This window comes from Labrus bergylta, chromosome 4, assembly GCF_963930695.1.
Source record: "Labrus bergylta chromosome 4, fLabBer1.1, whole genome shotgun sequence".
NCBI classification, from domain to species: domain Eukaryota; kingdom Metazoa; phylum Chordata; class Actinopteri; order Labriformes; family Labridae; genus Labrus; species Labrus bergylta.
In genome coordinates this window covers 21,803,101-21,825,987 of record NC_089198.1, presented here as the reverse complement: position 1 = coordinate 21,825,987, position 22,887 = coordinate 21,803,101, and the positions used below count along the sequence as shown (strand labels likewise).

General features: G+C 39.2%; 1 protein-coding gene across 6 annotated transcripts in view; it reads left to right on the top strand.

The window, feature by feature from the left end:
- LOC109985844 (dipeptidyl aminopeptidase-like protein 6) overlaps positions 1-22,887 on the top strand; it is a 70,291-nt gene that overhangs the window by 38,704 nt on the left and 8,700 nt on the right. For all 6 annotated transcript variants that reach the window (XM_065954078.1, XM_065954079.1, XM_065954077.1 and 3 more), the window contains 7 exons: positions 10,075-10,189; positions 12,595-12,693; positions 15,928-16,022; positions 16,149-16,223; positions 16,304-16,356; positions 16,753-16,834; positions 20,647-20,767. In XM_065954078.1, the coding sequence (XP_065810150.1) occupies positions 10,075-10,189; positions 12,595-12,693; positions 15,928-16,022; positions 16,149-16,223; positions 16,304-16,356; positions 16,753-16,834; positions 20,647-20,767 (640 nt within the window). The remainder of the gene's footprint in view (positions 1-10,074; positions 10,190-12,594; positions 12,694-15,927; positions 16,023-16,148; positions 16,224-16,303; positions 16,357-16,752; positions 16,835-20,646; positions 20,768-22,887) is intronic.

Genomic DNA, 22,887 nt, shown 5'->3' with positions numbered 1-22,887 from the left:
TGGTTGTGTAACAGTTGATTTGTTGAGTATTTGGCTCACACTGTGCATTTTCAAAGGCAGCACTCAGGATATGAAATGAAAAACAAAGACAGGTCTGTTTCATTAGTTGGGGTGACGGCTCTCAACTTTGCATAACTGTTTCATTGGCAGGATGTAATTACATTTGGTATTTGTCAAAGTGGAAAATGTTTTCCTGCAAAATTTCAAGTCACCCCACCGGCATCTTCTTTCTTGTGCACTTTTCCCATTGCATTAATGCCCTTCTCGTGTGTCTTGAATGCAGCCAGCACTTTTGAATATTTTAAGTTTAAAGTGTTGATCTTTTTCTTGTGTCCTATTCATTCATTTATGAAAGTGTGAGTGTGGAGTGGACACCACTGCTGCAGATTTTTAACCCTGTTCAGATAGGGGGGGGTGGGGGGTGCATTCACTCTTCTGATGGCTGGGAGAAAATAGGATGTCAGACTAAAGAAAGAAGCTCACAGAGAGTGAAAAGCACTATGCTCATCTGGAAATATTGCTATGCATGAACAGGAAGAATACATCGTTATTCTCTCTAAGTGACTTGGCCTTGACTTTTTTTGTCAGTCTGCACAGTTAGCTAAAACGAAAATGTGAGGAGATGGAAAAATCATTCTCCCCCATCACCAACAACACAGCTCTCACAGTGACCTTGCTTGTTGGTAATATCAGTTTCATATGCGATTTCCAGCCTGTGTGTCTACTCTTTAATGATGAGGCAGACAGATGAAGATAGCGTTACACAGGAAGCAGCTAAGACGTTCATCGGAGATGTGAACTGTAGCACTCTGAGCAGCAACATCTCTGCTGCTGCTGATGGAGGAGGTTTGCACTTCACTTTGTCTGCAACTTTGAACTGAAAAAATTACAAGTGAATAAAGTTAATCTATCTTCTCTTCTTCTTCATTTAAAAATGCTGCGGTTTTCATCAGTGCACTCTCTAAATACTCAGGAAATGCATCTGCATCTTCTTTATCTGATCTTCTGCCCATCGTTACGTGTGTTGTTGAGCACTACACAGCCTGATAGCGGATACATACTGATCAATACAATACTTACCAACTATAATTTTTCTGCTTGAGGAGTATCCTGTTCAGATGAAGTAAATAAATAACCCGTGTTGTGGTGTTGTAGCTAATGGACTTGAACATTTTAGCTCTGCTGAAATCTCGTCGTCAATGGCTGTGCTGTTTCACTGTCTTATCTTGCTGTCGATCATCCTCGTTGGTCATTTAATTTAAAAATTGTGTACATAAATTCCCTTGCACCTCTCTTTTCATTCTCTCCATTTCTTTTTTCCTGTCTTTTTTGTGCACCTGGTTTTTCGGCCATTTGGACAGTTTAGGTAACAGGTGAAGTGCGAGGGCCAGTTACTCTGGGTAACAGGCCAAACCATTTCTGCATGGGGGGGGGGGGGGTTCAAATGTTTTTGACCATTATGTCAAGTGAAATAAAGAACATGCAAAAGGACAAGATTTATATGTGTTTAGATGTCACTCAAACAATATTATACAAAGAAATGGTGGTGGCACAAAGTCAGTCCTGTAGATTAAAAGGTCCTTCATCTTTACTCTTAACTCAAGGAATAGATTTAATTTTCAGGGAGATCTTGAGGGAAACTTTCAATTAAATAAGTAAAGACCGGCTATAAAAAAACATCGAGGGATTCTTCCGACTCCTTCATTCTTGACTCTTTTCAGCTTTAGTCATGTTGCTGAGCACTACACTTCTTCTGATGATTAAAATATACTGTACTGTATCAGTGGTGTCCAGAGGCAGGCACTAATTCATATCCTCTGAGTAAAACCACCTCCCTTTTCCTCATTCTTTTTTTTTTTTCCTGTTAATAGAGTTGGCAGAATTTAACATTGCCCCACTTTTAATCTACTGCAGTTCAACACGCTCAGTTCCATCTTATTGATGCTTACAAAGACCGATAAGAGGCCGATAAAAGCTGAGAAAATATCCACCGATCACTCCACGTTTTTCTTATTTGTCACAATGACTCCCGTGGCTCTTTCAGTTTCTTACCTCTAATCTCTGAAGCATATGCTCAAATATTTGTTTATTCTACATGGAGTGGCATGGATTTTCTTCCCATCTGTTTAAATCATTTCACCCTTTAACTAAACTAATACATTTTCATTGGTGGTGGTGGGCAATAATAAACAATACAATAAGCTAATTTGCTGTAGGAAGGAAGGAAGGAAGGAAAGGAAAATCTGGAATCCCCAAAATCACCAGCTCATTAATGGTTGGTGTGTGTGTGTGTGTGTGTGTGTGTGTGTGTGTGTGTGTGTGTGTGTGTGTGTGTGTGTGTGTGTGTGTGTGTGTGTGTCTCTCTCTCTCTCAGACTTTAAATCTTAAACAAAGCTCATTTCAAGGATTCAGTTATCACTGTGCCAGACAGATTTCAAGCTCTTTCAAACTTATTTCTTTTTAGAAGATAAACTCATGCACCTGCTGCTAAATGTTGGAGGACAGTGCTGGAGCATGAATAAGACCCAGGCAAGTTGTCATGCCAACAAGTTAAAAATAACAGAAATGTCTAAAGTGTTTATAACACTATATAAATGTTTTTGAATAAGGTGTTGCTTTATTCAAAAAATTAGAATCAAGCAAAAGATATGTTTGGCAGCATTTGGCATAGCATTACCCTGATCCCTCATCTATTAAGGAATAGTCATCGCGGTTATTATCCTCATCCTAAAATCTATTTTATTTCAGTCCCAAAGCCTACACTGTTTTCTGTCCACGTACCAGTGCGTTTTAAGCTAACTTGATATAACACATTTTAAAAAAGGTTAACCTTGTGAACAGATCTGCTCAAGTCCTGATTATAGATGTGGCCCCACATTGGGTACTAAGTTTTGGGCGGCAGTCTGTAGGGACTTGGGTTGGGAACCGGAGGGTCGCTGGTTCAAGTCCCGGTGCCAGGTCACTTCCTGAGTGCTGCTGAGATGCCATTGAGCAAGGCTCTGGACCCACAACTGCTCAGGCACTCTTTCATGTGCAGCCCCTCACTCTGACACCTATCCATGAATGCATGTCCATACCAGGTCATACACCGTGTGTATTTCGAGCCTGTGTGTGTGAGAAGCATGTATCTTTACAGAGTGTAAACCAGAGTTTTCCCTCGGGCATTAATAAAGTATGTATAAAATGAAAAAAAAATATACAAAATTAGCACTAGCATGGAGCCCTTTCAGTCAGAAAGCTTTTCTCTTGTACTAGAAGTCATTGCTGTGTACCTGATGTGAAACATTTGAATTTAAGACTAAACTGTGATCTTTTACAAGCAGTTTGATTGGCTGGTTATTTAGAAAGGCAAGTGTTTCTGACCGTAGGTCCAAAGGCAAACTTATCTTATGAGTGGATGAAAGTGTATGGACACTGTATGTTTGAGATTTCTTTTTTCGGTACTAATATGCGTATGCTAGCATGTTGTGCATCTGTAAAGAACAGCTTTACGTCCTCAGTGAACTGCTACCATTACTGTACATTTAAGTATATTACTATTGAGCTTCTTCGCATTGCGACTGCTATGTTTTCTTTTGTATATATGTTTTTTGTATGTGAAATTTAACTTAAATTGTCAACAAACCAAACAGTTGAGCTGACTGGAAGAGTTTAAAAGTCTGATTCGTGGCAGAGAAAAAGCTTCTCTTCAGGTGTTGAATAATTGATTCACAGGTGAAATCAGATAATGGTATAAAAGGCAGCAGCTTAAATCATTTAATATTATTTTGACTTGTTGTGAAAGAACAACACAATGCACTCGTCTACTTTTCACTTACCCTCATCCATAAAGCAATGGTGCCTTTAGTAATGCTAGTGCAATGACCATCACTACTGCTATACTACTACTACAACTACTGCTATAGACCATTCATTCATTCATTAAAAAAAAAGACAGAGTAGCAATATGTTCAAACCTCATGGTCTTATATCAAAGCTGTGACAGGCAATTTTGTGGAAATCAGAAATGATCAGCTTTTGAGCTTAATGGAGAGTTTTAGCATCTTTCAGCTCTTTGTTTTGGTCTTAGATCCTGTAAGACTCACTGCTCTCATAAATTATTTTCTAGCAGCAGCAAGCAGCAGTACTGAACATGTGTTGAAGATAAAGTTAAACTTTATGTAACATCGTTCTCAACTTACACATTACCTGATCAACAGGGAGCAAACTCCATATGTCCTTTTTTCTTTAAAACTTTTTCTCTTTTTTTGAGAGAGAACGCATGCAGCAGTATTATTTATACGTTTCTAATTTACTGTGCTGTTTTGGATTTGGTTTACATGACTGTTCACAGAGTATTTTTCTACTTATCACTGTGCAAAATATCCAGAGTTTCTTTAATGCTTTCAGAATATATCTTTGCAAATGTAGATTTGCATCTGTTCTGAAGAGATGATTTATACATTTGTGTTTTTATTGATCTTATTGAATGAGACTTCTATCTCCTATATGCCCTGATTGGAGCACTGTTATCATTATTATTTCCTTTTTTTTAATCATGTTTTAGTAGGTTTTAAATAGTTGTCCTTCTCTCTAATGTGTTGTTCCTTGTCACATCTGTTTTGTAATCTGTGTGTCATGATGGACGTTAATCTTGCTGGCTGCAAACAAATCAGCCTAGGGGTAAAAAAAAAAAAAAAGAAGCAACCTGAACCATACCAGAGGTTATTTTTTACACAATAGCATGTAGGCTACATTTCTACAGGTTGCATTATCTCAACTGAACAACATTTAGCTTCTTTGTCTCAGCTCAGTTGGGTCTGATCCTCACTCTCCATGTTTTCAGAAGTGGACAAAGACAGGCTGTGCATACAGAGGCATGGCTGATATCCTACTATCTATCCATGAAGCAAAAGCCAGCTGGCATGAATTCTTAATCTCACTCATGAATGCTCATGATTTATTGATGCTGTTCCAGAGGAAAAGTTTACCCCCACGTCCACAGGCTACAGCTCCACTCTGAAATTTGAATGTTCTTCTCAGACAGCGACTACGTTACGGTGGAGACGTATATCGCGTGTCCAGTGTCGGATGTCTTTAGATGGCTGAAGTTTGTTTTCGTTTCACATGTCTATGTTTCGTCGGAAACCAGATGAAGCCATCTTGTGTCCTGAGTTAATTTTGTGAGCGGGGCTGTAACATTAGTCCCCACTGTGCTGTACTGCTGGCAGCCTCCTCACTGCAAATCTGACTCTTTTGGTTCCCTTGGAAACCAGGTGCTCAGAGATCAGAAAAGATCTATTTCACACTTCAGCAGCGAGTGGAGACAAAGCTGGTTAGACAAAGGGAAAGTGGGAGGGAGGATTAAAAGAAGAGACAGGAGGGAAAGAAAGCTTGACCTTAAAAAATGCTCTTATATCCTCTTTGTCTCAAAATAGAATGAAAATGGCAACAAATGGGTTGAAAAAGCTGCTTCCTCTCATGGGATTTTCTTCCCCTCAGTGTCATTGGTTTCTAAATGCACAGTTTGTTTGGATGTTGTGTCTGTTGGTGAAAATGGCTCCAGTTCTCATTTATTGATGATGCTTTTATTGTTATCATCTGTGAGGCATGCATGCCTACTCTTCTCACACACTCACAGGAGGAGAAGGCTTAATGCAGACATCGCTCCATAATGCAAGGACGAAAGGTCAAGTTTTGCTTTCAGACGCACTTCTGCCTCATTAAGAGCTCTTCAGAAAAGTCAGCAACCAGGGAACACTCGCTCAACGTCAGGGAAACCAAATGATGCGTCTAAAGTCAGATTTTGTATGTCTTTTTAATGGCTTTAATTTGAAGGTAACAATGCAGTTAGATCTAGATGATTTTTTTTTTTTATGTGAGAAAAAAATCCGCCTGGCTGTGTTTGAAGCTCTGTGTTGTTTTGTGTTTGAGTAGGTGGGAGAAATGCTCCACTTTTCAAACAAGGATGATGCAGCCTGCAGGAATAAAGCTATCAAAGCATAAACACGCTATTAACAGCGGATTGTGAGAGACAACAATTCTGTTCAGAAAGTAAATGGAGCTACTTTTGAATCAGAGATTTAAATCCTTAAATTCAGAATGGAGGCAGCCTGTTGTGTTTCTAACAAGAAATACAAGAAATGAATTAGTTGATAAATGGTGCAAGCCTTTTGATCATATCAGTCTTTTTCACAATCCAACTAGATTGAATTTCCAATCAAAAAGTACAACATATGATTGGATTTGATTTGTTATTCATTTTCTACAACAGTAAATGTCTTTACGTTACCTGGAATGCTTTTTAAGATTGATTTAACAGCTTTGGTCCTAACCATATTCAGATTACTGATATTTAAATAACCCACATATAAATGTTGATAAAACTCATGCCTTCACTTCAATGCATCAATAACTATACATTATAAATATATAGTACTTTAGAATGATATGTATTGTGTATATTATTCTGAAATTAATAATGCTGAAGGAGGAATACATTTGCAGGTTTAGATGCAATTTACTTCTTAAACTTTTGTGCTTAGACTCTTGTAAAAGTTTAACAGGTGTTATGAGCTAGCACCGGCTACACATGTGAAAAAAAAAGCAAAAAGCTATCCCTAACCTGAAGTGTGACAGACAGATAAAACCCAGCTTTGACCCATTCTATATACCCCTTCTATATTCTACATTTACAAAACAAAAAGATAAGGATAAAGAAGAAGTTCCCTATCATGCCTATAAGTCAGACTTTTACAGAGTAATTCCACACAGTTGTACTAGTACACTGCACATACCAATGCATACACACAGAAAACTGTTGGTTAATGAATTTGAATATTATTCTGTATTCAGCTTGTTTTAGCATCAGGGTTGAAGTTGTTCTGCTTTGAAGTGGAAATGATATTCACAAACATTTGTTCACATAAAACAGTTTCAGCGCAGCTTGCTTAATACTGTGATATTTCTTCTTTGGAGGTTTTCCAAAAATCAATTGCTCCTTTTCTCTAATCGGATTTTCACCCTCCATACAGAGTCGTCAGTAAATAGAATCTCACACAACCATCTCTCTTATCTTCCTCTAACTTCAAACAGACTGACTCAGCGGTGGAAGAGATGAGTAATGTAATCTGCAGACTTTTAGTCCGTACAGAGGCTTTTCTCCAAACTCTCTCAGAGATTATACAGTGATACCTCCAAAGCGGTTTTGTTTCCACATTTGACATGTGACTTCTGTTGGATGTAAACGTGTCCGTGTAACAGCATAAAGAAGTTTAGGCAAATCAACTCAATCTTTGCAATTTAATTCACTGCATTAGTTTTTAATTGTGTGCCTTAAGGTCCTAAACTGCTTGTTTCTAAGTGTGTTCTCTGCATTAGTTTTTGCAAAATGAGTGGGTTTTTAAAAATAAAAAGCAGTTTTCCTGATGGCTCTGTTGACCACAGCCTAACTTGTCACATGAAGTATCATAAGCATTGATCCCATCATCCTTAAATCAATGTTATGTATACAGACATATTGACAGTAAAGGTTAAGGGGTTGTATCTGTGTCAGCTGGATGCTGTTTAATTTAGGATTTCACAGTGCAAAAAGCAAATGTCCAACAGCATTTGATTGTTTTATTGATCTGAATCTTGGAACAGCTCCCTGACCTCTGAATGAATAAGCGGGTGTCTATTTACAGAAATGCCAAGCACTGAAGGGAAGCTACTCCTGCTCATCAGGTCGTCTCCATCCTACATTTCCACTGTCTGAATGAGTCCACAGGGCATGGGGGAGATGTATTTAAGATTGGAATAGCAGGCTGTCTTAAATAATCTTACCTTGTGCCTCTTGTTCTCTAGCACACTGAGTATAAACGGTGGAGGGAAAGAAACTAAACATTTAGTTACATGCCTCCTGGGCTGCCATCAAAGTGTCTGAACAGAATCAGCTGAGAGACACTGTCCTGTGTTTGTTGGTGTGGATCCAGCTGTCCCATTTATAGATCTGAACCTGTCTGTCAAGTAGAGGCTTCACCGAACTTGATACAGGACCAGGTTGCATTTAAAACGCCTACTTGCACTTATGTGCAGCCCTTTTCAGTGCAGATATACGAGGAAACAAGTGAGCAGATGCAGAAACAAGACGGTTATCGGCGTGCCTGTCAAAGCATCTCCTTTCTTCCTGTTTTATTGGCTTATAAGAAGGTCTGCGGTGATGGTTGATATCACAGACCTCTGCTGCACCAAGTCTTTTTCTATTCGAGTGTGATAACATAGGGACATTAATATCTTATGAATCCAGCATACACATCCATGCACCTTATCACGCAACTTCTAACCTCTGCACCATAAATCAGCTTATTGATGTGCCTGCTGTTTTTCTATGTGTACTCATTGCCTTCACTATTGATTTGCAACGCTTCGAGACAAACTGTGCAGAGACAAGCTGATGCACCGGCAGCGAGAACACACTCACATACACATACTTTAAATTGGTACATTGCATTGAGTTAATTTTCATTTGAATTGAAGTCTTAAAAACATAAAATAAGATATTCTCTGTGTAAGAGTTGAGTCATCCATTTCCCTCCCACATGCACACACATACACCTCATTGCCTGGTGGATGGTTCACTGAGCCACACTGCACACTGCACAACCTCTCAATGTAGGCAGACAGACACCAGGTCTAATTGGTAACAAGGATATCAGCAGCTGGACTGATACGGGTGGCTGGAGCTGCTCACTCTCCTCTCCAACTGTGGCCAGAGAAATGAATGTTCATGTGCCTCTGTGTGTCTGTGTGAGTCTGTCCATCTGTTTGACTTTCTGTCTGTGCACTCAGTGTTAAAGAAACCCCGGTTTTCTGACATTTACTCGTCTTCAACCCTCTGGATGTAGATTTAATGAATTCATGAAACTGATATAGTTCATTAAATAAATAGTAATTCATATGAAGGGATATTTACATGCAAATTGATGGCATTTCAGAGTAGCCTCAAGTGTTCCAAAATTATTATTAGTCCCTTTGATTGCATTAAAAAGTCCCAAAAAGTCACCAACATACCAACCTCGGTGCTGGCGGCGGATATGTCAGAAAAACACATTTGTCATTTTAAGTAAACTGGATAAACCGAGGTGACAACTAGCCAAAAGCTGGCTGCAACTACCTGTTTCTCAGAGTTACCACACCCTAAAGGATGCATTACTTTAAGCCTTAATACAATTTAAACAGGTTAGGTTAACGTTTTATTCTGCTGAGAAGTGAGAAATATTTATTTAGGCCTAATGCGTATGGACTATCTTTTTAAGCCAGCCTTATACGGCGTCTCGAGGAATCGTTTTTTTCAGTCCCTTTTTGGCTTTATTTCCTTAACTCTGAAAATTGCCACTTGGTTTAACCTGAATCTGCAGTTCTTCCAGTTAAATGTCCTGTTGCTTTGATATTGACACACTGTATTAAAGGAATGGATGACTGTGTTTGTGAAGAGCCCATCAGTTAAATCTCCCATTAAACTCCTAAAAACGAGCCTCTGGATTCTGTGTGTGAGACATCCTGCAGTCTTTAGAGGCCACCTGATTGCTTCCTCCTGCACTTCTACTGTTACAATGTTTTGTGTGCATTTTTGCAGTATGTGTTTCCAATAGCACTGATTAGCCATCCACCATCTGCTGTGCTGTGTGAGGAGAGTGGCTCGTTATTGTACCCGTGGTGTCTGTTTGGAAGGCGTAGCAACTCTCTGGCTATCAGGCAGAACTGCGGGGACTCTTCGCGTGGGAGCCGCGGGGAGCAGCTGGATGATGTGGGGTTACTGCACACAAGTGGCTGAGTTTTTGCCATCTGTATGACGAGGAATGAGCTGTCCCACGGCCAATCTCTGGCTCCGACTGTGACAGTACAACATGCATCTGTTCAATGCATGATGAGATCATCTCTAAAATGCTGTGCATCCATTTAGAAACAAAATTCATCACTTTTAGGTCATCTTTCTTCGTTAAAACAGTGGATATTGAGCCTGGTGAAAGACACTTTTCTAGCTAAATGTATGTAATATTTGTTTGCCTGTTTCAGTGTCCATGCACTAATGTGATGTGTCATGTTGTTTTTCAGGACCTGGTGGGCAGTGCTCCGCCCCAGAGGAACTGGAAAGGAATATCCATTGCCCTGCTGGTCATCGTCATAATCTGCTCCCTAATTGTCACCTCTGTCATCCTGCTGACCCCTCGTATGTACACACACACACACACACACACACACACACACACACACACACACACACACACACACACACACACACACACACACACACACACACACATACACACACACACACACACACACACACACACACACACTCATGTGGGCTTTGTGGAAAGGGAGAAGTAAACTGAGATAAGTTTTTTTAAACAACAAAAAATTATTCTCAATCACAGGATGCAGTGAGACAAAAATGTATTTTAGACTGAGAAAAAACTTTGCAGGCGCAGGCACAAGTTTTTTGGTGACATGTCCTAATATTCATACCAATTTCACTAAATTTTGTGTGAAAAAACAAATGAGAAATAAATTACTCTCTAGGCCAAAGTAACAACACATTCACACTTAGAGACTTGTTTACGTTTTTTCTGCCTTCATACGTCTTTATTTGGCAGCTTTGACTTCGAGCCAGCGAGAGCAAAACATTTTACACCTCAGATAAGAGGTAGAGCGAGACAACATTATTCTGCCAAGGCTGCTCTACCATCTCACCCTGACTCTGTTAGTAGTTGATTATAGTTAGAAGTGCTAATGACTCAGAGTGCTAGACAAGCATTAGATGCAACGAGCCAGATGTTTAACTGACTCTGATCATGATTTCCTTAATGGAGGTAACAACACCCACACATAGTTTTCACAAATCTATGTAGCTGCTTAAACATTTATTCTACACATTGCACCGACTTTAAGTTAGAAACAGCAAAACATTTTACACAATGAAGACTAAACCTAAGAGGCGGCCTTCCTCTTTGACGACATCAGGATCTGCCTCAAAATACATGCAGTGCTAGACAGTAACAGACGGAATATGAACCACAATGTTGAAACACACATAAAAGTTTGAAAAATGGCAATGTCAAGAACTAGAATAACTCAAAGATCTTAAATCGTCTGTATCCCTTGGATAATGGCCTTCCAGCAAAGTGCATTACAATATTTCAAATTTTATGCAAAAGGACAAAACGGAAAAACAATTTGACAAGAGTATGATTTTTTACTGTTGAGTTTTTCTCTCCTTTAATTCATACTGGATCTGGATGTTGCATCAAAACTCAAACAGTGCTTGAAAATAACTGGAAACATGGGCCAGATGTGGCTATTTTATAATCCTAAAAAGAAAAATGGGTTGAGAAAAAAGCTTGTTTGTTTTTGTTGTGGCTTTATTTTATAACAAATTCACTGAAATGACTGAATAGTGTTAGCTGTCCTGCTTAGTAAGGATTACTGAAAATCTTGATACTCAGTGAAATTCACAGACACACACAGCTGCCTCAGTACACACATATTCTGCATACAGGTGGGCTTTAAATGTAGTATTTCAAACACATCTAAAGTGAATCCTCTTTCTCTTTCTTCCTCTGCATTTCTGCACATCACAGACTGTTATTTTAATTGAATAACCTTTATTCAAGGGGGCAATGTTTTAAAGCTGACAGTGTTTCTCCTGTTGGTGATTGTGTACCTGTTTTACACCGAGTGGAGGTCAACATCTCACTAGGTAATGGGCCTTTTAATGAGTAATGCCATTCAGAGCTGTTTAATGGGGATGATTATGGCGTAAAAGCTGCAGCCATTTGTCAGATTGGCATCGCATCAGAGATACCATTTGCCTCATTTTGGAAATTAGCTTCCCCCACTCACTCTGCCAGACAAGAGAAATTCTCTGATTTTTTTTTTTTCAGTTGACAAACACTTAACAATGTCTGATGGGGGTACTTCAAGACTCAGATCTTGTCACTCAGTCACAATGCGAAGCCTGTTGAAGAATCTGCCGGAGTGCTGTTTTGTGCTGTAACACTGTTCTGTCAGCCATCTTGACATTTCCTGTCTGACAGTTTTGTTCTTGACTAAAAGTGAAGACAGTTGTGAACACACTCCTCTTTCACTTTTACCACATCCACCACAGTCATTCCCAGGTTGGGGTTCAGCTGTCAGATCAAGATTTCATTTTGAGTTTTGAGGATGGAAGAAGTTATCCCCCCCCTCCCCCCCTCACTGCTGAAAAAATGAAGCCAGCTGATGTGAACTGAAGCTCACAGATCAATAGTGCAATATAAGGGGCCTCTTTCTTGTTTGTACTTTCTTCTAAATTGCTCTAACTACAGTGAGTAGTAGTTGTTAGAGGTTCTAGCTCCAGAAAGAAAATAAAAAAAATGACGAGGGGCTTTTGTGCATGGTTACGGCCCCCTAGACAAAGACGCCTGAAAATATATATTTTTTCCTCAGTTAAGCTCTGAAAGTAAAACCACAGGCTTGAATCTTTTAAAAACAATTCTTAAAGTGTTCTCAGAAAATCCCTTGTAAGTAGACATGTGAGCTGCTTTATGTCTTTTATAATCTATGGATATTTCTTTCTTTGTTTGCACTGCACAGGTGAAGATGACAGCCTTGCCCTTAAGAAGAAAGTAACCATCGAGGATGTTTTTGGTCCTGACCTTCGCATCCACGACCCAGAAGCCAAATGGCTCAGCGGTGAGTGAGTGGTTTGGCATTTTGCATCTGCCTCTCATGTCAAAATGCCCAACATATCCAGAGACATAATGTCAGTCTTTGCTATTGTTCATGCTTCAGAATACACCATCAGTGTTCAAATCCGACACACTGTCTTGAATGTTTCATATAGTTAGAGAAGTTGTTGCTTCATGTGTCAGGGACAAACAAGTTCCTACATAAGGTAAAAATCGACATTGCAATATCATGAAATAGAGCTTGAAACAGTAAAAAAAAATAACAGCACATAGCGAGCTCTTCCTAGAACACGTCTAGTTTAACAACACATATTTTCAACCAAAAACAAACAAAATAAAATTCTAAGAAATTCATGCTCTCACAAAGAAGGGAAGCCCCTGAATAGTAATATAACAAGAGATATTTGCTGCCAGAGAAAGACACAACCAGCATACATAAACAGCCAAGTCAAAACCCTATCAACTCCGCCTGAAGTACTCCTTATAACATCAAATACTAAAACTTAAAAGTCTCTGAGGGGAATTAATGGATCTAGCTGGAGGGCAGTTTGCAGTTCCTACAATGTTAAAAGTGAATAACACCTGAAGCTATATTCTGCTAAGGTTCATATGTGCATATGAGATATGGAGGCATAAGCAGTTTGTGGATTGTGTAATGTACTTTAAAATGTGACTTTTAAGAAAGACTTTTGAGTTTGCTTGAGAGCTTCACCTTTGGAGCCTAATAGATGAAAATGAGCAATCAAATGTAAAACCTTACCTTCAGTGTCTCGTAAAAAAATGGAATTGAAATCTTCTTCACATGAGTCTGCCTGGTAAAGAAGGTATTTGTTAAAAATGAAGCTCAGTGGGGATTATTTTGCCAAATAACATTGAATATCTAAAAGACACAGATGTTATGCTATGTTATGTTTCATAAACCAATCATGTTGTTCACTAAGCGTACAATCACAAGCTCCGAAATGAACAGATGTACTAAAGCAGAAGTTTGCTGTGGCCTCTGCAACCTTTACAAATAAGTAAGTAGGAAGCACCCACCTGAGCTCGTAAATGTTGGATCAGTGGAATCGCTGCCCTCTGGTGTTGGACAGGAAAAGTGTATGAAACATTTTCAGGTTCTGTGTGATGAACTGAATAAATGATAGTCGATTTGAGATGTATACCTGGATTTTGTTGTGACCTCTAGTCAGCAGTCTGACCAGTGTGAAGAACATTAACTTCTAATACTTGAAATTACTCCTTTTGTCCTTAAGGATTTGAATAGAATTCATAGAACAAATGATGGTAAGGTTCTAGGAATATTTTAATCAAAGTGTTTAAAAGTTTAAGAAACTATTACATGGCTTCATTTTTTATCATGTGGGACAAACAGTTGTAAAGTTACTCCAGTAAACAACAACAAAATCTCCAAATATACCCCTGAAAGGAACTTTTGAGGTGTATTTTTACCATACAAAAAAAAATATGATGGCATGTTTGGAAGCCTTTGACTGCACCACACTCTTCCTCTGTTAATGGAGTTTTTAAAAGAGAAAAGTGAGCTACTTAAAGCTTCAGGTAAAAAAAACAAAAGTGCAATTTGAGTGAAGAATGTGTAGTCAACCAGCTATAAAGAGAGATATTACAAATGTGTGTTTTAAATCATACAAAGTAAACCTATATGTAGCTTTAAGAGAAGACCTGGAGACTGTTTACCTCATGATCTTTGGTGTTGGATAACATTTTAACAAGTTTGTTTTTGTCTATTTGCACACATAACAGTTTAAAGAGTACAAACTGGTTGAACTTCACTCATTAGAACCATTAATTAGACGGACTACGCTTGAACACACTTGCTGACTTGCATACTTTTGAATGCAGCTGTGTCTTACATAACTTGACATCCTCACCTGTACACGTGTGACAGAAACATTACAACCTTCTATGTGTCCTTTTGTCCTACCGAGCAAACTGCTCTTTCTTACATTACCGACTTATTAATATGTAATTACTTAAGTTCCTGTTTTTTTCTGTGCCCTTCATTTACACCCGAAACGTCCTCAGCACCTGACGAAAGCCTGGCACTTAATTGTGCGACATTGCATCCTGTCAGTTAAGTTAATGCAATCAACTCCCATTTGGCGCTAATGACCTTCTGATAAGAATCCCGATGGGACAAGCTCACACTCTCGTAGTCCTCTCATCAATATTTTGTGGGCTTCATTCACAGCGATGCGTAATTGATCCCCGCTGCTCTTTGATCACCGCCTGCCTCAGTAGTCTTTGGACTCACCTCTGAGTTTCTCACACAGACTCACATCCAAAGACAAAGGATTCAACCTTCAGACAGGGCTCTAATACAAAGAGCTGCTGCTGTCTGTCTGAAACATTCATATTCTTCAGATAAAACAGAATATAACATACTCCAACACTTGAAACAAGGACGCAAAAGGGAACATCTGTGGCTGAATCCACTCGGGAATATCTACTTTTAATATAGGAGAAAGAAAAGCAGCTCAAATCTTTTCATAGAAATGTTTTTTTTTTCTTCGTTATAACAGTTCTCATCCGACACTCACTTGCTTTTTCAGAAAGCAAGAAAAGTACAACAGCATTATAACAGTAAGCAGGGCAGACATGCTGTGCTAGCCGGGATCTATGACAGAGCCCTTTTAATGAATGTTGTCCATTAGAAGACAACATTTTTGAAATTCAAGTCAGCCTTCAAGGAAGAAGGTAACAAAATAGCCGTAATGAAACAGAAAAGCAAGAAAAAAAAACTCTATGAATTTTGAACCAATGTTGCTTGGTCACTGGCGATTTTGAATAAAACAATCCCCCCCCCCCAAAAAAAAAAAAACAACATACAAATATGTTTGCTACCATACTAAGCAGGTAGTGACCATACATTAGCAGGTTAAAAGCAACATAAGTTCTCAAGAAGATGAACAAGTACAACTAAAAAAGAGAGTGAATGTTGAACCATTATTTAACTCAAAAGGAATGGCTATGGTGTGTAACTAAGCTACTGAGCTACTGCAAGCTAACAAATGACATACTGTATAACAACTTCAAGGTTGATTATACTGTGTGTCAGTGTAGTTTGTACAAAGCTCTAAGTGGCTCAACATGTTTACCTGTAATAAGACTAAAGCTTACTAATGTTAATTGATAGAGGTGAAGATGAAGAGTTAATTCTTATGGTAGTTTCTTCATTTCCTTCTTTCTCATGGTGCCTTTTTTTATTTGTCATTTACAGACAATGAGCTTCTGTATCGTACCAGGGATGGGGATGTTGTCAAGCTTAATGCTGACACAAAGGCGGGAACTGTTATCGTGCCGCACCAGTTGTTTGTGAGTATCATCTTACTCCAGCATTGTTTCCTTTTTGAATTTCCTCCCAAGAGCGGTATGTAAACCCTCTCCTGCTGCTGTCCTGGGTGTGTAACAAACCACAAGTTTGTTTTTGATCCCATCCAGGACAGATCCAGAGCCGCCAAGTACCAAGTGTCTCCAGACATGCAGCATGTTCTGTTTGCCTTTGAAGTGAAACCGGTGAGAAACACTCGCACAGAACTACGTAACGCCATAATTCTTCTCATAGGCTTTAACTGCAATGTTGTTTGTTTCTGCAGATCTACCAACACTCCTATGTGGCCAAGTATATTATTTACAGCCTTGTGACACAGTAAGAACCACATCTGTTGTGTTTTCTTTTCATTGTCTCTCGTCTTCTGGTCCCGTTTTTACTGCCTTGGATCTTTGAGTGGACTAAAATAAACCCTCAGCCTGACCTCATATGGTCCATTGACTTTTGCTGACCCCTTTTGGGAATATATTTAAGTTGTTCTATGTATTGCATTCAGCCTGCCCTGTTTTTAGACTTTCATCCATCTCTGTCTGTTTATTCCCCTACTGTCCTGTATATGTAGGGAGCCTCACAAAGTCAGTCAGTGCTAAAAAAAAAAAAAAAAGGATGATTGATGAACCCTTCAGTGAGGGAACAAGCAAAAAAAAACACAGGACTTCTTGCTCTGAAATCAGACAAATATTTTGCTGAATCTTTTACTCGTTTTCTCCACAGGGAAACTTGGCCTCTAAATCCTCCGGAGGTGCATGAAGCTGCCCTGCAGTTTGCTGGATGGGGACCCCGGGGCCAGCAGCTGGTAAGGAGGCTGCACACTCGAGATTACACTCAGTGAATGCTGGCACACAGGTGGAGATCTGTCAGAGTCAGCATGGCATTGCAGAGGAGGCACTGCAGTGATTTATGGTTTTGTCACAGTAGAGCAGACAAACTATGTGCCAGTAAGAGGTTTTGGTATGCTGAAGTGATAGCTAAAAGGGTTCAAGTCTGAAATCTCCTTGATTTGACCGATCTACTTTCTGCACACATGAAGTCAGATCATCTTCACTTTCACCACTTTGTTACAACACATGGGCTGATGAGAGCCACAGTGGCAGATGGCATCTCCATGGCATGACCCATGGCTTGGACAGGCTGAGGTTGTTGAGGGTGTAAAAACACACAGCACTGCGTGTGTGTGTGTGTGTGTGTGTGTGTGTGTGTGTGTGTGTGTGTGTGTGTGTGTGTGTGTGTGTGTGTGTGTGTGTGTGGTGTGTGTGTGTGTGTGTGTGTGTGTGTGTGTGTGTGTGTGTGTGTGTGTGTGCGCGCGTGCGTGTGTGTGTGTCAAGTTGGGGAGTATAAAACACAACAGTAGTTTTGTCTGATTGGGCAAGCATTCATTGCAGTTTCATTTGGCACTTTAATTCATTAATTTTATATGAAACATTCAAAAATGTTGTTATTGTTTCTAACTCAAGGATTTTTTTATTTTTTTTTACCTTTTCCGAGCTATTTGTTTGTCTCTTTGTCAGCATGATTTCAAGAAATGAATTACGCATTTTTTTTAAATGTGAAACTTGGTAGATGGGTGAAGCATGTGCCAAGGAAGAAGCCATTTAGTTTTGGAACAGATCAGAGACACACACAAGCAATAATAGGAGATTGTTGGCCTTGAAGGTGGTATGCATTTTAAAGAGTGAGGGAACAAGCAAAAAAAAAGAAACTTGTTCCAAATTGAAATACTTTCTGAACTCTGAATAGCTGCAGGAATACTTGTAGCATAAAGCCTGCTTAATGGTTTACCCAAATTAATTTAATTAATTCAATCAAAATTGGCTTCTCACTGTAAAAAAGGACTGTCTGGGTTTTCTTTTGAAACTATTTTCTAAGATTCTGAGTTAATTGTGTTTGTATACTTATTACCTGTTATAAATCATTACAAGTAGAGCTTATTATTGTTTATAAATGCGATCACTATTCTTTTAAATTTTGAAATCCACACGCACAACAAATAACTTTATGTTCAAATGAGCTCTAAGCCAGAGAACTCTGAAATACAGTTGAATGCTTATGTGGCTCGCAAAAAAAAAAAAATGGAACTAACCAAACAAATAAACATCAGATTCCTTAGAGTGATTCTTAGTGGAAAAAAACAAAACAATGAAGGAAACTGTTCAACATCGTAAGGGAGGCAGTTGTAGCAACTTGTCAGACACAAGGTAGCATTGCCCTCAAGCATACCCTGCTTTATGTTTCCTTTCTCTCCTCATAGGATTATAGTTAAATACATTCACACCTTGCTGTATTGAATATATATATTAATGTTTAATAAAGTAACCAATCAAGTGAGAGGGTTGGACATGTTCTCATAGACTTCATTAGACTTCCTTTTGCAACTGGTGGAGCCGCCCCCTTCTGGCCAGTAAATAAAGTTTTGAGCTAATTAAAGCATGGCATCTTTATTTTTTAATGAGCTTAACTGTGCAATTGACCCTGTCACCTGTTTTGTTCTATTCTTTCATTTAATACTTCTCTTTCAGAATTATTTTCTGCATGGATTGTGGTTCCCTGACAACTGACAGTTGTGTGTTTCACAGCGTTACTCACACTTGAAAGCTTCATTGTCGCCCATAATTGCTTTTCAAACCATTAGCTTAAATCACAGATACACTACTGTTAGGAAATAATAACATTTCAAGTGTGCTGCGAGACTTTGCCTTTCCCTTGTCAAATGAAGACATTTGCATATGGTAATAGTGTTCCTCATTGTTTCTTGTGCGACTTTGTAACTCAGTGTTTCATTTAATGAACAGCCGAGGTCATGTGAGACAAATGAGATGGACTCTCATGTCTTGTTTATGTCGGACCAAGCAAACATCAGACATGTTGACTTTTTCTTCTGCATCGTGTTTGAATAGAACGATTTCCGAGTTTCCTAAAACTGAAGCAATTTATCTCTTCATTCATCAGAACCGACTACACGTGTGTGTGTGTGTGTGTGAGCGTCTGTGGGGGAATGACCGTGTGCAGTGAGGCAACCGATGTACAGTGAGAAGAGAAGGGAGATGAATCCTCCCCTCATTAAACCACAAGCAATTACTCTAGCGTGACAGAGCACTCAGTGAGACTGGGGCAACACACACACACACACACACACACACACACACACACACACACACACAGCAAAGAGATTATGATGACAAAAAGAGGAGGAAGGGAAAAAACAGCAGCATGAAATGAAAAAATAAAACCAGGAAAAGTATCCTGTGATGTAATTGGACAATATTTCACTAACTAGAAACACACTCGGACACGTACACAGTCTCGCACAAAAAAAAAGAAATCCTTCTATTTGAGCTTCACAGGTATCTTTGATGTTGCCTCTTTCATCCCTCCACCCTTTGGAATGTCTTTTTCTCACCTTTTACTTACTTTATTTTTCCTCTCATCTAAATCCTTTGAAAAGTCATCCGATGAACGAGCATAAATCAAAAGTACGCCACCTGCTCTTTACAAATCATCCCAGGTTTCAGAGGCTCATGACGGCTAAATGCAATAACGACGTTCTGTGCAGATAATGAGGGCCTCTAACCAAAAGGCTTTGATTTGATAGTTTGAAAGATTTGACCGTGCATTGTGGCTTGAATCCATTTTTGCAGTTGAGTTTTGAGGGGAACGTGACCTTTCTGTAAAAAAATCTGAATTTTAGGGTTTCAATTTTTATGCAGTGCTTTGAAACCTGCCTGTGCTTTTCTTTTCGTCCATGGCAGTTTTATAACATCCCCCAACCACCAGCTTCCCTTTGCGTTTACAGAGCCTGGCGTTGATCTGTTTTCCTCAGATGTTGATCCCATGATATAAAACTTTGATTTTCTCAACAGCAGCCATAGATCAGAGTGTAAGGAGCTCTCTCTCTCTCTCTCTCTCCTTTCTTGAGTTGTGTACTGGAGATTTTCAGGCTTAGATTTAACTAAAGGGGTTTGATTTGACAGCATGGCTACAGAAATACAGCTTCAACCTCAGATACCAATCAATTCAGCATTGATTTCCTCATACTGACACCAGGCTTAGTGAAGAAAAGAGTGTAGTGGAATGACAGAGGGGCTTTGTCTTAATTGCTTTAGATGATGTGTCATGTCATTAAGAATCAGCGGTCCGACCTGCTTGCCAGCCATTGTCTGATCCTGGCAGACAATTACATAAAAAAAAACAAGAGTTGATTAGGTGCATGTGCATGACTTCTGGCATGCATGTGTGTGTTTTTTTGTGTGTGTGTGTGTGTGTGTGTGTGTGTGTGTGTGCCTGCAGCGCCTCTTCCAGCTCCAGTTAATCAGAAACAGAAAGAGTTTCACACTGCTTTGTAGAGGAATCCAGCTCAAACTAAAATTTGGCAGATTCAGTAAATACTGTGCTTATTGCAGGTGTTGACTGAGACTGTGTCAGCTTTCAAGTGTGATTGAGTATGAACCTATGTCAATCTGGATCATGATGAAGTCATGTTGTGATAAAAATGTTGGTGAAAACTAAAGGCTTGTACTGCGCATAAAATATATGAGAAAGAGTTATTACGCTCTGTATTACTGTAAGCTTCAACATCACCTCCACCTCTGTCTTCTTCATTTCTCTGTATAGATCTTCATTTTTGAAAACAACATCTACTACAGAGCGACAGTAGTGAGCCCAGCGATCCGCCTGGTGGCCACCGGTAAAGAAGGAGTCGTCTTCAATGGCCTCGCTGACTGGCTCTATGAGGGTAAGAAAATGACAAACACGCTTATTCCAACACACAACCAGGCCGAGGATAAAATCATGTCCATCATTTCTGTGTTGCGCATATACAACTCTCTACAGTGTTGCTAAACAGAGTGGGAATATCTTTGACTTTTAAAAGTGAAACAAATGGTATAGGCTGAATCAAACTGGCTGACATTCATCACCACACCTGAATAACCGCTATGTGATATTTAAGCATCTCTTTTCAAGATCATTTTTGGGGCCTAATGGGAGATTTGCAACCATTCAGTCCCTAAAGCATCGGTGAAGAGGACTGATGTCAGGCTACATGGCTCCATGTTGATGTTCAAGTTGATCCCCAAATTGTTGGATTATCATAAAAACCTTCGCTTGCCTGACCAGCATTCATTGGGACTCTGTCTTTTCTGTCATGACATGATATTCTGTTGAGTTTTTTTGTTAGAAGGGCGTGTCTTTCAGATTGGACCCTGCTCTTTGATAGGTTGTCTCTAGACACTCATTTGGACAGCTTCTGGCTTAGAGACATTCTTTCATAAAAATAGCTTTTGCATTAACATATTTAATAAGCTGATTAGGGTGGTTACTGTCTGCTCTTGAGAGTGTGTTTCTGTTTAGGGTGAGATGGTGAGATCTACTGTAAAAGATTTATCTCCTTGGGACGATGCTCTTTTGTGAATGCCGAATAGTCAGCAGTAGAGTTCAAATATTGAACGAACTTGTAAGTGGTCCCATTCCAGATGACACAAATGTTGTCTATGTACCTTTTAAAGGGAACAAGGACAAGGACAATAAAACACTTTATACACCTGACTTAAGTGCATATTAGGCTGATGATTCCATTGTTGAAATTAACATATTAATCACAGCCAAGTCAAGAAATGTATGTGGGAACTCATAGTCAGGGGTGTCAACAAACATAAAAGTATATATTGTATTAGACCAACTTATTATGAAGACCATTTGCTCGTATCATGTGACACTTGCAACCTCTCCACCACCTCGAGGTGGGCAGATGTTTGTGCGCATGGTTCCGTTTGAGAAGGCCCAGCTGGATGTGTTTCAGTGCTCCTCCTACTCAAGGCTTCCCATAGCTCGACTTTGTGTTCAGGAAATGTAATTAATTCATGTCTTCTGTGCTGCAATCTCTCTCCGCAGATGTTCAAATGGAAGCACACTTGTAATTTATTATAAGACATTTTCTGATTAATGCATATGTGTGACAGACACTCCAATTATATTCATCTTGGATATTGTTTTGTTTACTGATTCGCTGCCATGATTGAGACTGGTTTCTCCACTCTGCATTCATTTATTCTAAAGTTTATATGTTTCTTTTTTAGAAAGGGAAGACTTCTGTAACAGGTATTGGTGATTATACATTTTGGATTGGTTATTAAGAGGGGTTGCTTTGGGTGATAATTGCAGTATAATTGGATAATGTAATTACAAAATGCCAGTTCTGAAGAGAGAAATTCAGCATCAGTTCATGGACTGCGTCAGGCTAATCGGTTTTTCATTAATGGGATTACTTCTTTGTTGGAGACACAGAACATGACATGAGAGAAATAATCAATTTTCAATGCTCAAGAAAGATTTGTTGTGCTGTGTGTTCCCTCTATGTTTTATACATTTATCAGTGGATAATAGACTGTTTCACAAACACAGATACCGTGTAGCTACGCTGCTTACACTGTGCTCTGTATTGTTCAGGTGAGGTTGAGTTGGCTACACATGTTTACACGTTATCGAAGCTGAAGCTGCGTTATCTCTCTCGTATCTCTCTAGTATTTACTCCATTTCACATACGCTCAAACTTGAGTGGATGAGTTTCATATGAGCAGCTAACGTAAACACTTCGGAATTGTGTTTAAAGCGTGAAAGCCAGGACATTCAGACTTAGCTCGTATTGTCTCGAGCTACACATTCACCTTTCTGATACATGTTGTGTTTCTCTCTGCTGAATCAATGAATTCAGGTCTAGTTAAACACTTTCATAGCCTCTAAATCTCTAACATTTCTTATAATGATCTCTTGCATAACTTCAAATTTTGTGACAGTTCTTTTTCAAATGAAACACCTGCATGTTGTTTGGTTCTTTGCAGTAAACGTGAAGATCTT